General features: G+C 36.4%; 1 protein-coding gene across 1 annotated transcript in view; it reads right to left on the reverse strand.

Moving 5' to 3' along the window:
- The window catches only part of SETD2 (SET domain containing 2, histone lysine methyltransferase), a 93,501-nt gene that overhangs the window by 53,280 nt on the left and 22,863 nt on the right, over positions 1 to 17,358 (reverse strand). Inside the window, 5 exon segments of the mRNA XM_020999125.2 lie at positions 3,366 to 4,043; positions 5,143 to 5,262; positions 5,900 to 6,034; positions 9,517 to 9,643; positions 12,070 to 12,167. Coding sequence (XP_020854784.2) covers positions 3,366 to 4,043; positions 5,143 to 5,262; positions 5,900 to 6,034; positions 9,517 to 9,643; positions 12,070 to 12,167 — 1,158 coding nt within the window.

Consider the following 17,358-nt stretch of genomic DNA (forward strand, 5'->3'; position numbering starts at 1 on the left):
GAGTCTTACCTCCTTTTCTCAGGATCCAACCGAACACAGATGTTTGCGGTCATCTTGAACAGGAGCTGCATTTAACCACCACCTGTTTACCTGCTCCAACTGTCATAACCTGTTGGACCTTGGGTACATTTTCAGCATAGGGGATATTGTACAATTCCTTTTCCAAATGGAATTGTATGCAAGTGCCCCTGCTGAAAATGTAGGCCAGTAAAGGCTGTGCATATGAATATGTATAAAATGTGATTATGTATGCGACAAAGTGTTATTGATGTTCCTCACAGGTTCTGCAACTTAGGGAGTGAAAATGTGTAAGCCTTGTACAGGCAAGGCAGCTGTCCTGTGTATATAGGTATAGAAAAGATAGCTCACTTAATCCTTTCACGCCAGGAGTCGGGATTTTCCCGGAACGACGTCCATTGTCGGCAATGGACGCACCAAAATAACGCCGGCGCCAGTGAGTTAACCACCTCTGTCCTCTTTTCACCTATTATATTTTTCATGCATCATCCAGCTTCCCAACCATCTTCCTGTTTCTTCAGAGAATGCACGCTAGGTTCTCTCTTTTCTTCAGCACGGAGTTGAAAATGGAGTTGAGAAAAGGAGACACATGGTCAGCTGGTGATGTTAACAAGCTCCTTGCTGCCCTGAGAAGCTAGATGGAAATGGTTCAAGTTACAAGGGGGATCATCATCAGATCTGGGAGGACAAAGCTTAAGTCATGAGTCTTCATACCCTCATCCCACCCTCTCCTAGACTTATTTCTAACGATGATCCATATTTTATATAAATTACTGTAAAATCAGGTTTAAGAAAACTTGTGAATTCACCTTTTAGGAGTAAAGTGAAACATATGTCCAGTAATGATCCAATTGCCCAAGAAGGTCAAGAAGCCATGGACTGAGTGCAATAAAACAGCAGATACCATAATCTAATGGCTGGTAAATTTGCTAGGACTTTGAACTTTAAGGACATTTCTTTACAATTTGTATCTATTTTGATACATAGGTGAAAGTCAGACAGAAGTAGTTAACTCAGTGCCCAGATCATACAGAACAAATACACTAGGTTATCATATTTAAAAAAAAAAACACATATAAGTTTATAGATAACATATAACTTGTGTGGGTATCCTTTTTCAGATGCATAGATAAAAATGCCAGCTATACTGATTAAAAAAAACTAAGTTAACTACAGCAACCTTATCTACATTTCTGAGATTAGAGCCATGATAAATAGTAACTAAAGTCATAATTCTATTAAAAATTTCTCAGCATCAATGATATAACAAGAGCACAGCTCACAGGTAAGTATAGAATTTCACAGAAATGCAAATCTGCAGGAAGAATGATTTCAGAACAAACTAAATTTTGGAGAAAGAGAATTATATTCAGTGGCTCTAGATGACAGGAGTGTCGAGATGAACAGAAAATATAAACTAAAAAGTATACATTTTACTCAAGTATTAGAAAAAAAAATCTTAAACCTCAAGCCCACAGGATCATCAGACTGCATACTACTGTGAAATTTTTTATTCAGGTACAATAGTCTTGGAAAGGTTAGAAGAGGAAGTAACACAGATGTCAACTTCACAAATTTGAGTTTTGGAGGACAATTTTAAATTGCCACAATTCACTTCCATTGGGTTAATAATATTACAGACACATTCAACTATGATCAATACTATATACTAATTATATCAAAAACAAGCAAAAATAGCCTTCCAGAAGGTTTGACAAAAACCCAGATTTTTTAAAAAATTATTTTTATATCCATACTAGGCAAAGTAATATAATCACAAAGATTACACTTGCTGTTATGAAACATACTGGGCAAAGAGGTAAAAATAAAATCCAAAATGAAGTCATTACTCACTGAGGCAACCATATTTAAACTCTGAGTATAAATACTATAATGCCTATGTAGCAGGGAGAGCACAATGTATTTACTATAACCTCTAGCATATTCCCAACCCCACCTTATCCTACTGTGTTGCCACCTTCGTATGGAATCTGGTAACACTTCCCAACATGTTTCTTCTTCAAGGAATCTCTCCTGCCATGCTGAATGAATGACCCTGCTTCTTTTCTTACTGATAATACTGATTACTATAGTGTTCATATTCCATCACAGGCATATTCAGTGTGAATCCTTTCCACCTTTCCATAACATTAGACAGAAAGAGGATGTGTTCCATGAATTGTGACAGTGTTAAGTGATGGAACAGGGACATGAATAAGGAAGCAGTCAAGGATGTACAAGAATCTACAACAACACATCTCAAACTGCTCAACCCTCAATTAAGCGTTTCAATACAACAATGAATGGATATTGTACCTATTATGTAGAATAAAAAAAAAATCCCCAACAACTTATCACTTTAGTCTATCTATGTGAAAGGATAGTCCTATTTGGACCAAATCTCAGAGATTTGGGGCCAGATTAGGTAAAACCTCACAGGCTGCCTCTAAGCAGTAGCCCCATTGGATTTGAATCAGCAGTTTGTCATTCCTGTTTCTTAACATACAGTGGGGGCAGAGGGAGAAGATATAGTAAAATTTGAATACTTCTCAGATTCTTCAGATGGTCATAGTGCTGCCAGCCAGGCCTATGACCATATAAGGTCCACAATGGAATGATACAAACCTTAAAGACAGGAGGGCCAAGAACCTAGAGTCCTGATGGCTAATAAAATTTGAAATCCAGGTCTGAGTTCAGAACCTGAATGGACACTTTCCAGACTCACATTAATTCATATGTGATCTACCATGAGATAACACTGTAAGTACTGCCCACCTTGCTATACTATTCTAGAAAATGATAATGGAAAAGGCACAAGGGTCACTGATCTCTACTCTCTTCTGGCAAAAAATATATATGAAGGAAAAATTTCTGCGAGATAAGGTAATATCAATCTCTTTGACCAGGGACAGAAATACATTTTATGCATAAAAGCAACCCGCAATCACTGAATAAGATATGGGGGCCAACCAGATTTTTGTTTTGTGAAGAAAATCCTACAATATGCTATATTAATGAAATGAGTTTTTTAATATAGTTACTGACTTTGTGGTGATAAGAATATTTAACTGTGACAGAAAACTGAAAGTAAAAAGAAACCACTAGTTATTACTAATGGGGAAAATGAGTCATCTAATGTCTGACTGCAGTAAATCTTACTTGCCTGAGGCTACGATCAAGGCAAAATCCTGACAACATTGAGATGAATTTAGCATTAACAACACTGCCAATTCAGAGAAAACAACCCTTTTTGTGTGTGAAAAATAAATGAAGTAACTTAATTTAGACTTCTTCATTGAACTTCAAATCTATTACATTGTTAAAAGCTAATCACAATGTACTCTTACCTTTAGATCTTTCCAACTATCTAGGAGCTTAGTCGCCAGATCACTTATATCCACCATTTTATCTGGCTGCTCTTGACTCCTCTCACTTTCCACATCAGATACACCCTCCTCTTCGTCTTGGGAAGGCGTTTCCATAGCAATAGGATCTTCTAGCTTTGGGCCATTACTCTCTCTGGCCTCAGCTTCATGCTCCGCCTCTGGCTCTGAGGCAGGCTGTTTACTGCTGTCCACTGAGGTTTCAATGTCACCTTTGGTCGGTGGCAAGTGCTGTGGGGTAAGCTGCTGTGGTTGTAGTTGTTGTGGCTGTGATTCTTCATCTTCTTCCACAGGAGCATTTTCTAACTGGTCAAGGTCATCTTTGCCATCCTTGCCTTCTAGCTCACTGGTAGCATCAGAGATTGCACTGTCCATACTATTTTCACTTATAATTTTAAGTCTACGAAACACAAGTTTCTTTGGAGTATCTGTGTCAGCTTCTGTGTTCGACTTAGTGGAAGGATCAGGTGTGTTGAGAGGTGTGTGCGCACGTGATGTATTCTCACTGGAATAACCATCACCTTCACTGAAGTGGGGAACAGCAGTCTTGGTTTGAGACCAGCGCTGGATGATTGGAAGTACTTTGCTCTCCTCCAACATGTTTTTTGTAGGAATAGGCAAATGTTCCAAGGTCTTTATAATCTGATTAAACACAATTTTGACAAAAATTCATCATTTTACATTGCTCACTTTTTAAACCCTTGGATCAAAGCTTAAGAATTTCATGAAAATGCTTTTTTTTTTGCCACTAGCTTATGCAGAAGTTCAAGTATATAACACATACAGCATTAGTTTCCCATAGAATGAAAGGAAAACTGGACTATAAAAATCTATCAAGACTGAAACACAAGGATGTAAACTGGTTAAAAGGATCATCCAAATATCTAATCTCTTATTAAGATGCTATGCAGTATGATGAACTCAAACTCTTTGCCTTCAAAAAAGAAAAATTTCAAAATGTATGTTTTCCTTCTCCCACCCCAGAAAGAAAAAGAACTGGTTTCCAGGCTTAGCTGTCTGACTTTTGTCAAATTACATTACCAACCTTCAGTTTCTACATTATAAAACTAAATGGTTCGGACTATATAATTTCTAGTGTTTTCTAGCCAAATCAGGTTGTATGAGGTTCCACTTTTTCCCCTCATACAGAAACCAAAGTACGTTCCTCAATGAATAATGGTACTATTTTTCATAAGAAATGTAGTATGGCACAACCAACATCAGAGTTAGGAACACCTGGGTTCAAGTCCCAGATCTACCATATTTTAGCTATATAAACCTGGCCAAGTCATTTAACCTCTTAGTGTCCCCAGGCTATAAAGGCTGGAACAAGTGCTAATCTACTTTGGTAGAGGAAATAATCTCACCAAAAACTTCCAATCCCAATAAAAATTATAGGTGCAGAAGAATCCCCCTTTGCCGCCGCCCCCCCATCACTGATTGACAAGACTTCATTATACAAAATCTTTACTTGTAGGATATTAACAAGAAAAGTTATTACACAAGAAAAATGAGATGTTACGTTTTTCTACTGCTGGCAAAGTTGATGTATAAGTTTATAATTAATAGTATTTCATATTCTGCCAAATGTATATAATGGATTAAGTTCTTACCTCCATACCTAAATAATTAATATGGAGACATTAAATTACCAAAATTGGGTCACATGCAAAGACCTCCATAAAAGTTGTTATAAAAAACCAAAAGAGAGCCAAATATTAAATAAATAAAAATTATCGACCTCTTCCTGTAGCTTTTGATTGTTTCCTCGACCATCACCTAGCTCCGCCATCCAAATCCACAGCAGAGATAGCCCATGGCATTCTAGGAAGGACTTTAAGCAGGACTGAGACTGAGTGTTCTTTAAAATGAAGAAGAAAAGAAAAGTCAAAGTAGAATATACAGGAACACTCCTACTCTTATCTGCCAAAACCTTATATGGTCACTTCACATAGAATCTATGCTACAAAAATGATTTAGATATAAAAAATTACAATATTATGATAATGTCATAAAAATGCACTTTGGGAAAAATTGCATTCCAGATAAACCACTGCAATATAGAAATACATGAAGTTTAAAAAAATAACTTTGATTTTAAGTGGCTAAAAATTAATTGTTGATTTGTTTTTTACCATCTCTACTTGAAACAACTGAAACAGTGCAAATGTGTCTTAAGTTAATTTTTTCCTTTAGATTTTATTTTGTCATTCTGTCCAAAAAGAAAGAGGCAGCATGATGTAGTGAATAAAGACATGGCTTTAAAGCCTGGGAAGACCTGAGACGTTCTGTCCCAGACACATATTGCTTGGATATAATTGCTATTTTATGTTAACAAAATTTCTGATATATCCAAGTTTCAAAAAAATTCATTTACAAATACCAAAAACAGGAAGAAATGTACCTACTCCAGTAAGAGTTAATCCTTTTTTGACTTGAGGTAACTGATTAAATATTCCTGTTCATACCTTAGACTAGAAATCAAATCAAATAATCACCTGTATGAGTTTGAGACAGGTAAGTTTCTGTTCCAAAGTCTCAATTCTAACCATCAGCCTTGATAAACTGAGCACCTGGTTTTTATCAGAAAGGCCTTCACCGTTTTCTAGAAGTGCTTCAAGTTCTCCATCCACCTAGCATAGGAAAAAACAAACAAACAAAACACTAGATTACAAAAATGTTAACTTTTTATAGGTTGGGGGAAAATAACTGACTGAGGATTTAACATGGCATAATCTGTACTAGAAACCAAATTAAGACATTAGCCAAAGACATAGAAGGCCCTGTCCTTAGGGAATTTAAAATTTATGTAAGGCAAACATAACACACTTCAAGAACAAAAAGATTTAAATACTGACTCTGATTTAATTTCTGGAAAAGTTAGAGAAGGTTTCACGAAAGAAATAAGACTTCAATCAGACTCTGAAGTTGGATACAGGTTAGATATAGAGAGGAAAGCACATTCCATTTTAGATAGGTGGGAAGGGAAGGTGTTAGGGAAGAAGAGAGAAGCCAGAATGAGTAAAGGATATAAAAGAAGATCAACTTCGCTGGAAGAGAAGATATGGGCTGATTATGGAGAAAAAGAAAGGCAGAAAAATCTGAATTTCTAAGTATGAGTATGGATAATAACATGGTTAATGAGTGGTCTTTTGAAAAGATCAGTCTGGCATTGGTAATGGAAGGATGGATTTGGAAGGCAAAACTAACACTAAGAAGGGTTAAGGTTGGGGTTACAAGGATAGGAGATTTGGAATGTAAGGGAATGTCAGCTAGGGTGATGTATAGCAGGAATTGTGTGTGTTCTGCAGCTATGAAGTCCTGGAAGGAACCCAGAAATCTTGGACAATAGGGCTCTGCAAATACCATGGACCAAATTAGCAGACCAACCGTGGTAATTAAAAGTTTGCAAGAAATCTTAAGAGTCAAGTTGGCAGAGGATTACAAGCTGTCCCTATTAAACACTGGTATGATGACCTTGAAAGCCATTAGTGGAATAAGTGATACACTCCATCATTCTGTTACTATTATAAAGAAGGCACGACCAAAAAACAAAAACAAAAACACACACACACACAACCCCAACCATGTTAAAACATCCCGAACCGAAACAAACAAAAAAAAAACCCCACTTCATTCCTAAGCCTGTAGTAGATAAAATAAGAAAAGTAATTAAAGGGCTCCAACAATCTGAAAAAGAAAAAAATGGAAAATCCTGCGGTCATTAAAAAAATTAAGGCCAACTCCAGAAATTATATTTATTATGATAAAAACAACACCTAGGCCCAAAATGATTTTGAAAAGATAGGCATACTTAGATTGAAATTTTGAAAGACATTTGGAGTTGAATGACATGAATCCAACTAACAAGCCAGTTAAATAAAAATAGTAATTTTTAAAAGCTATTATCTGCTATAAGTATCATAAATGAATGCACTCTGACAATATTTTAATGAAAATATAAAAAATATGTAGGACCTGCACACAACAGCATAATGCAATAATCACTGTTATGTGAAGAACTATAAAAGGAAAGGTAGAGCTATCATGTAACACACCCTAAGCAGAGGCAAACACCACCACAGAAGAAGCAACTTGAAAGAGTTACTGAAGACCTAAGAAAAGGAATTCAAAGATTCATCAATACCCAGCTGATACAAGCTGTGAAAACCTAAACATTATACTGCCCAACTAAAAGAGATTACAAATAACAACAAAAACAAGAGGAAAAGAATCCAGAAAAAAAAAGCAGGAATTCCAGACTTCCTTAAATCAGGAACTGAAAGCAAAAATTAAAAAGTTAAGGTGACAATACCAATCAAAAACTTTACTGAGAAGTAAATAAATAAGGGGTGAAACAGAACTCCCAAAGGAGGAAGATGTGGAAAATTATCGAATGAAAAACTAAGTTTCACATCATCAACCTAAAGAACATAAAGAACAGTCACATCAAGTGAGGCTGATAAATCAATTTCTCCATAAAATTGATAAGAGCCATAATCATTGGATCAAACACTTCATAGCTAATTACAAATTACTAGCAAGCTACTCTACTAACTTCCTTTGTATGTATTCACTTATCAATAAATACGAACATTTCCACATACAAAGCAAAACAAACAAAAAACCCAGACTGTAATCAAGTTGTGAGGCTCTATTAATCAATTTTTAAAGGTATACATCACATCAAATTTAACATATTACTCATCTGAACTTCCTTCTGCTCTCTTCTGTGCTTTTAGGATTTTAGTGATACTTCTCCTTTTCTTCCCGTAAGTTATGATGTATACATTTATATAAAGCATATGTATACCAGAGACTCCTGAATCCTCCAAAGACAGGTCAATATCTGCTAATATAACTTTATAGAAAGCAAAAAAATTAAAAAAACCCAAAAAACAAAAAAAACCCCAAAAACTCTCACAACAAAAATCCAAACTGCGGACTGAGTAAAAAAGTGCCCCCAAAATACCAGCAGTGTAAAAAGAGTACCTTTTCAAATTTTTTCTAATTTAAATTTAAAATTAAATTCACTGATCATAAATTTGCATCAATAGAAACTGCTTATGAGCATTTGCCTCCTCAGGCAACTGCAAAATCCATGACAAATTTCAACACTCACTGAAATCTCACAGGAAATAAAGGAATATTTACTGTACTGGTCAAACCAAAAGAGACACTAAGTATTATCCATTCCTCTGTCAATATGTTACATATCACTTTCATAAATGATTTCAAAGAAACTCTTGGATGTTTCCTCTCATAACCCAGAAGCCACTTTCTCTTACCTTCCAGCATCACTAAGTATATTACTCATTAAAAAAAAAAACTTAACTGTTCTACTTATGAGACATGTTCAAAATTTTTTTAAATGGCGTGTTCTGTCTCCTCACAGAGGCAGTCATCTCAAGGGTACAGACTAAGCTCCAATTCACATGTACTTCCTAAAGTTCTTAGGAAAGTCATGACTGGCATGCAGAAATAAGTGTAGTGACCATAGTGGTGTATATTTTCATTCTTCTCTTCTAGGCTGACAGAAAACCTACGGAGGAAAGCTTTTGACCTCAATTTTATATTGGTAAGCAGAAGGAAGGGGAAAAGTATTTATAAAATGCCTAGAACGTGCCAGGCACTGTATTAAGAGCTTTGTTCACACAGCCCTAAAAATGTATTTAATGAGAAAAGCACTTTATAATTTTGCCTATCTTAACTAGCATCTAATGTTCCCTCCCAAGCTGATGTAATTATCTTCTAGGGCTTCATTCTGTCTGCCTAATGTCTGTGATCTAAATAAGTATGCACACAAAACCAAAACCAAAAAAGCCCCACAACTGGGCTGAAAACAATTTGCTCAAATTAATGATGAAATAATGTTTGAAAAGCTTCTGAAATGACAAGGGGCTCAGCTATTTGTGAAACGATCACCAACAATAACTAAAAGAATGCAAGACTAAACTTCTATCGATGTTAATTCCTGAAGAGTTGCCACGCTTACCCTCGAAATTACATTCTTCCTCAATTACTGAGATATTCAGATAGTTTTCTGCTTTTAAAGTACAAATAAGGAAGCTATCTTCCACATTGCAAAAGTATAAATAGAGGATAAAACACCTACAGAGTCCTTCTTACGAGATCTCTCCTTCTTCATTTTTCCTCCAGCTGCGCGAATACTGACTCTATTTTCTCCTCCAAGGTAACCTCGGCAGTTTGCTGAGCCACAAAAACATTTTTGAGCTTCTTTCCTAGGAAAGGAACACAAGGAAGACATCAGTTAAACCGAATAAGCTGTACAATAAAAATTTTAAATGGTGTATTACCTTCAGAAAATATTTGCAAATATATGAAAGGGCTTTTAGTCCATATCATAACAAGGATTAGTTTAAGGAACTGGAGAGTATTTAACATATAGAAGTTAACTAAGGGGAGACATGATAAGGATCATGGTATTTGAAGGGCTATTGCTTCAAGTGGAATTCAATATGACAAGCATTTCTTAAGGAACTACTATGTGACAGGCAGCAGGGCAAGGTGCAGGAGATATGCTTGGTCTGAGAAAGCATGAACATAAGCAACAGATAATTGCAAAGATAAATTTATGCTTGAAGCAAGTAATAACTTCCCAACAATTAGAATTATCCAAAGACAGAATGGGTTAGGGTCAGATAGAAATCAATTCCCCCTCATTTGAGGTTTTCAAGCAAAGGATATGAAACCTTATCAGATTTATCACTGAGGGAATTCTTGTTCAGGGATGGGCCATAATCGATGTTCTCCAGAATCCCTTTCATGAGTCTGTAACTTTAATAGTAGAGCCACAGAATATTAAAAATTAGAAGGGACATTAGTTATTATCTATTTTTTTTGAGACAATCAGGGTTAAGTGACTTGCCCAGGGTCACACAGCGAGTAAGTGTCTGAAGCTGGATTTGAACTTGGGTCCTCATGACCCCAGAGGCCCCATGACCAAGGCCACTGAGCCACCTAGTTACCCCTAATTTATTCTTATATCACATGCATGAATCTCATCTACCATCATTGTAGGCTTTTCCCAATGTTAAGCCTTGAGTTTTTCTCCTCTGGTGGTCTTTAACAGATTATTCTCTTAGTAACCCAAATCAAAACTCTGAAATGTCTGACTGCTTCTCCTTATTTCCTGTATGTAATCACTGGCCACTTGCCTGCAATATCATTCTTACCTCTCCATCATTTCTTGATACCATCCCAGATCAGACTCTCATTATTTTAAACCTGGACTAATCTTCCTAACCAATTTTGCTACCATCCTCTCTGCATAGGCTAACTAACAGAGGACGGATGACTCTCATTGTACTCTGCCCCAGTACCACCATATCTGAACTATTGTATTAAGTGACAGCCATGTAACAACTTAAGCAAGTGGAAGAAAAAAAGGTTGTACTTGCTCCATTTGGGACATATTACACAAAGGACAACCCCTAAGTGTATCTATATTCTCGCAAATGGAACCAAGTTGGATTGTTTAGTTTCTTATTCTCCATTTCCTCCAGAATATAATCTCATTTCCCCCCAAAAAATATACTTTTACAGGACTTCAATCCACTATCATTACATAAAATAGCAAAGTTGGGAAGAATGCATAATTTAATAAAAAATAAATAGCATGCCACATTTCTAAATTAGAACTTTGAAGCAGTCAGCATATGGTTTTTCTTACAGAAGCAAAGAAGCTGATTCAACTAGGAAAAATGCCTGGTTGGAAATATCTAGGAGGAAAAGCTCTTGGAAATGTAAGACACTCAACCACACTGTTCATAGCATCCATGCCTTCCTGAGTGGGAACATCTCCAAGTTACTGAGCCTATTAATATTTTACCCAGGAAAAAAAATTTGGTTAGCTTATTCCTAAGTTTTCCAAATCCAAAATACACAGAGAAAAACATAAATAAGAGTGGAACTCTGCATGAAGGAACACCAGTTAGTTGCCACAGAATATAACCTAATGGCCAGGAGGGGAGTTTGTCACATTTATATAGCTTTCATCTATCAACTAGATAACCCAGTCACCAGAAATTGGCTTATTATAATTTGAGTCCTGTTCCCTTCCTGCCAAAGTTTACTTAAGAGAAATATGCACACGTCTGCATGTATGCAAGAGAAATTGTATAAACAAGGTTACACACACACACACACACACACACACACACACACACACACACACAAAAAGTGACAGGCTTGGCACAGCAAAGTAATAAGATCATTTTATAATATAACAATAATGGTAATAATAATAATAATACTGATAATAATAATAACAGCTGACACTTGACACAGCACTTTATGGTTTACAAAGTTCTTTGATATACTCTCATTTGATCTTCACAACAGCCCTGGATACAATAGGTAATTTTAATTTCAACAAGATAGTCTCTTGTCTCCTGGAGTAAATTAATTCCCAAGATTGTTATTTTTCAAATGTCCCTTTAGAAATACTGAACAGGGCCATACTGATAAAGACTAAATCTAGGTAACTGAAAAAATCTCACTGTATACATTAGGGTCCTTCAGCTTTAGTACCTGCTGAAAACAACATCACATTAAAAAAATCTTTTCATTTCACACATCATTTCCATGACCTTGAACCCAGAGTACACCCCACCAAAATAGATTTTAAAAAAATTTTTAAACATACCCATATCGTTGAAACTGATAATCAAATGTTAACTCTGAACCTGAAGGAACCAATTTAGTAGTGAAAAAGCCAACCCTCAGCTGTCCATTCACAGTCCACTGAAAGAGTATGAGATAAGGGGAAGAAAAATTATAATAGAACCAGAATTTTTTTAAATCACTTTTTTAAAAAAAACATTCTTTTCATTTTTAACATCCAGTGTAAATAAGCACAGAGCATCTCAGAATATAAATATGTAGAAATATGAATAAAAAGAATTAGCACATAATACAGGTGTCATACCCACTTTGCAGAGAAAGAAATTGAGGCTCAAAGGTAAATGATTTGTGTATTATGATACAGCTACAAAATGTTTGGGGTAAGACTTTAGTGCTCTTCTCAATATAATATCCAATCTTTCACTATAAGACAATGAAGCTCTGATACAACAGCAACATCAATCTGAGTATTTTTAGCTCTGTCTGACATGGCTATAACTTGCCTAACATTAACTAAGCCTTAGGAACAATGTTATTAATGGAGAATTATTTCAATCAAACAAAGCATTTATAAAGTGCCTACACTAAGTATCAGGCATTATGTTATATACTGGGGATACAAAGACAAAGAATGAAAACTCCTATTTACAAGAAGCTTACATTCTATTAGGGGACACAAGTACAGTCTACATACATAAATGTAGAGAGAATGTATACATAAACTATTTAAATGTAAGGAATTTTGGAAGGAGAAAACCATAGTTAGGTGGATTGAGAAAGTCGTCTTGTAAAAGGTGATGCTTCAGTGACCTCTTGAAAGAAGACAGGGATTCTCTTAGCTGGAGGTGAAGAAGAGCATTCTAGACATAGGAGACTACTGATACAAAGGCATGAAGATGGGAAATGGAATGCCATGTGCAAGAACCAGAGAGAATACCAGTACAACTGAATCACAGAAAACAAAAAAAAATGTATAATGAGGCCTAAAATTAGACATATTGGAACAAATTTATAAAGAACTTTAAAAGCCAAACAGATGAACATACATCACACCCTAAAAGCAGGGTGGGGAACCTGCAGCCTCAAGGCCACAGGTCCTCTAAGGTCCTCAAATGCAGCCCTTTGACTAAAACAGTTTTATTAAAAAACCGTTCTGTAAAACTTGGACTCGGTCAAAAGGCCATACCCAAGGACCTGGAAGGCCACATGTGTCCTGGAGGCTACAGGTTCCCCACCCCTACCTAGAGCAAGGGTTCTTAACTAGGATCAATGAACTTGTTTTTAAAAATATTTTGAATACATTTTATGCATTTAAAAACATTATTCTGAGAAAAGGTCCAAAGGCATCAGACTATCAAAAGAGTCCGTGACAAAAGAAAGGTTAAGAATCCCTATCCCAGATGCAACAGCGAATCCTTGGAATTTAATAAGGGAAAGACATGATCAGATCTATGCTTTAGAAAAATGAATTTGACAGCTGTGAGGAAGGTGGTAAAGAGATTTAAAGCAGAGAGGCAAATACGGGGCTGTTGCAATAATCTAGGCTAGAGGTGGTAGGATTATGGCTATGTTGCAAGACAAATAGGCAAGATTTAACAAATGACTGGATATAAATGGATTGAGGAAGGCCAAGGTGTCAAGAATAACAAGATTACAAACCTGGGAAACCAGAAGAATGATGGTGCTTTTGAAAGAACTAGGGATAGCTAGGAAGAGTGTATAGGGGTGGGGAAAGGGGGGGGGCAGCGGCAGGGGAGAAAGGCAATGAGTTTAGTTTTGTACAAGTTAAGTTGCAGATGTCTCTGGTATAGATAATTTGAAACATATCAATTGATGATGTGAAACTGAATCTCAGGGGAGAAACTGAGGCTGGCTATATGGATCTATGAGACAATTATATAGAGATAATAATTAACTGCATGGTAACTGATAAAGTCATCAGGACAGAGAATAGTTCCCAACAGAACCTTGGGAACACCCACTCTATCATGGGCCTGATAAGGAAGATGAGCTAGTAAAAAAGAGACTGCAACAAAATAGGAATGAGAACCAGGTGACATTAATGTGACAAAAACCCAAACAGATTACATATAGAGAAAAAGGCAGCAGGTCTATGGTGCCAAAATACTGCAGACAAGCAGAGAAGGATGAGCACTGAGAAAAGACCATCGGGGGAAGCTACGTGATCCAGTGGGGACAGAACACTGGCCCTGGAGTCAGCGGGACCCAAGTTCAAATCCGGCCTGACACTTGACACTTACTAGCTGTGTGACCCTGGGCAAGTCGCTTTAACCCCACTGCCTAGCCAAAAAACAAAAAACAAAACCAAAAAGACTATTAGATATTGTAATTTTAAGAAGACAGATTTGGGTCTATGCCTAGTTTCTGCCATACTCTTTTCCAGAAACTAGGCATAGACCCAAATCTCACACCATATACCAAAATAAAGTCAAAATGGTTTCAGGACTTAGATATAAAGGCTGATACCATAAGTAAACTGGAAGAACAATGAATAGTTTACCTATCAGATCTATGGAGAACAGAAGAATTCATGACCAAACAGGAGATACAGAACATTATGAAAAGCAAAATGGATAATTTTGATTACATTAAATTGAAAAGTTTTTGCACAAACAAAGCCAATGCAACTAAGATTAGAAGGAAGGTAGAAAATTGGGAAAGAATTTTACAACCAGTCTCTCTGATAAAGGCCTCATTTCTAAAATATATAGAGAATTAAGACAAATTTATAAGAACACAAGCCATTTCCCAACTGATAAATGGTCAAAGGATATGAACAGACAGTTCTCAGATGAAGAAATTAAAGCCATCTATAGTCATATGAAAAAATGCTCTAAATCGTTATTGATTACAGAAATGTAAATCAAAACAACTCTGAGGTACCACACCACGCCTATCAGATTGGCCAACATGACAAAACAGGAAAATGATAAATGTTGGACAGGATGTGGGAAAATTGGAACGCTAATGCATTGTTGGTGGAGTTGTGAAATGACGCAACCATTTTGGAGAACAATTTGGAACTATGTCCAAATGGCTACAAAAATGTGCATAACCCTTTCAATCTAGCAATAGCACTTCTAGGGCTATATCCCAAAGAGATCAAACAAATGGGAAAAGGACCCACATGTACAAAAATATTCATAGCAGCTCTTTTTGTGGTGGCAAAGAACTGGAAATTGAGAGGATGCCCATCAACTGGGGAATGGCTCAGCAAGTTGTGGCATATGAATGTAATGGAATACTATTGTGCTATAAGAAATGATGAACAGGCTGACCTCAGAAAAACTTGGAAAGACTTATATAGTCTGATGCTGAGTGAAGTGAGCAGAACCGAGAGGACTTCGTACACAATAACAGCCACATTATGCAATGACTAAGAATGTTAAACTGAACCCTTCTCAGCATTACGAGGATCTAAGACATCTCCAGAGGCATTGGGATGGAAAATGCTGTCCACATCCAAAGAAAGAACTATGGAAGTCGAATCGCTATCACTTATTTTTACCTTCTGTTGAGTTTTGTTTCATCTTTCTGATGGTTCCTCCTTTTGGTTTTAATTTTTACTTACAACTTCACTAATGTGAAAATATGTTTAATGGGTATGTAATTGTAAAGCCTATGTCAGATTGTGCGCCGTCTTGGGGAGGGTGGGGGGAGGAAGGGGAAGAAAAATTTTCAACTCAAAAGCATATGGAAAAAAAAGTTTCTTTTTCTGACACACAAAAAAAGGTTGTAGCTTTAACTGTTAATGATGAGATGCTGATTCTCTGCGTAAAGTGATCTGGAAATGCATTTAATAAAACTGAAGTCACCTGGAAAAAAAAAAAGACAGATTTGGAATAAACTAGAGAAAAAGCAAGTAAACACAATGTGTGGTCATATTTTTTTAAGTGTAGAAGTGGAAAAGTGAAGATAAAGGAGCATTTGGGAGAATGGCAGGACTTAGAAAAGTTTCTTAATGGGAAGAGGGAGTGAAAGAGAGAACGGACAGCGTAGTTGAGAGGTTACAATCTGTTGGAGATAGAGGTGGAGGGGAGTGGGAATCAGAGTATAAGTAGAGGAAATGGCTATGGTGTAGAGTAGGGCCACCTTACTGTTACAGAGTAGGAATGATGTCAAGGGTTTTGAGATGAAGAGTTTTGAACAACATTATAGGTTTTGAGACAGTAGGGTTTATAACTAGTTTATAACTTACGATATTAATGCCCGATGCTTCTCACTATGTGGTTTTGTATTCCGATAAATGCAAGAGTTAACATTTTATAAATTCACTTATATTTTAAATATACTAGAAGAAACCCTACAACTAATTCAATTCAATTCATACATTCATTCAATTCTATATCAGTAAACACTTATTAAGAGACTATTTATAAAGCACGATATGTTAAGCACTAGGAATAAATAAAAACACAAGAGCCCTTGACCTCAAGGAACTTATATTCTAGTGGGATATAATATGTACACAGATAAGTAAATGCAAACTAATTTGAGGAAAGAGAGATTATTAATAACTACGGAAAGAGGTATCTATCACCACAGCAATTCTTAAATATTTTTTCAGCTATATGCACATATATATTGGGAGGTAAGGATAACAAATGAGACTCAATAGCATTATTAAGATGCCATAACTGAGTCTAGTCAACAAGTGTTTATTAACCTTATGGGCCAGAAACTGTACTAAGCACTGGGGATATAGAAAGGCAAAAACCAGACCTAGCTCTCAAGGAGTTCACAGCCCATACAAACAACTATATACAAACAAGATATAGCCAGGCTAAACTGGAAATAATCTCAGAGCAAGTCACAAGCATTAAGGAGCATAGGGAACAGATTTTGTAAAAGGGGGGAATTTAACTGGGATTTGAAGGAAGTCAAGAGGTGGAAATGAGGAGAGAATTTCAGGCTTGGGGACAGTAAGTAAAAATGAAGGGAACTGGGAAATATCTTGTGCATAGTACAGCAAGAAGGCCAGCGTCACTGGACTGCAAAGTATGTGGTGGGGGTAGGAGTGGAAGGAGTACAATCACTGGAGTTTACTGAACAGGGAACCAAGGGATAAGGAACATGGCCTAACCTGTGACTTAAGAAAATCAATTTAATAGCTTAGTGGAGGATGGATTGTGGTGGGAAGATATTTGAGGCATGGAGATTAACCAGAAAACTATATTGCAAAAGTCTAGGTAAGGTATAAGGGGATGCATAAGGGTAGTGGCAGGGTCAGCGGAAGGAAGGGGGCATATATGGGATGTTGCAAGGGTAGAAGAGAATTAGCACAACTTGG

This window comes from Phascolarctos cinereus, unplaced genomic scaffold (assembly GCF_003287225.1).
Source record: "Phascolarctos cinereus isolate Bilbo 61053 unplaced genomic scaffold, phaCin_HiC Scaffold_4;HRSCAF=312, whole genome shotgun sequence".
NCBI lineage: Eukaryota > Metazoa > Chordata > Mammalia > Diprotodontia > Phascolarctidae > Phascolarctos > Phascolarctos cinereus.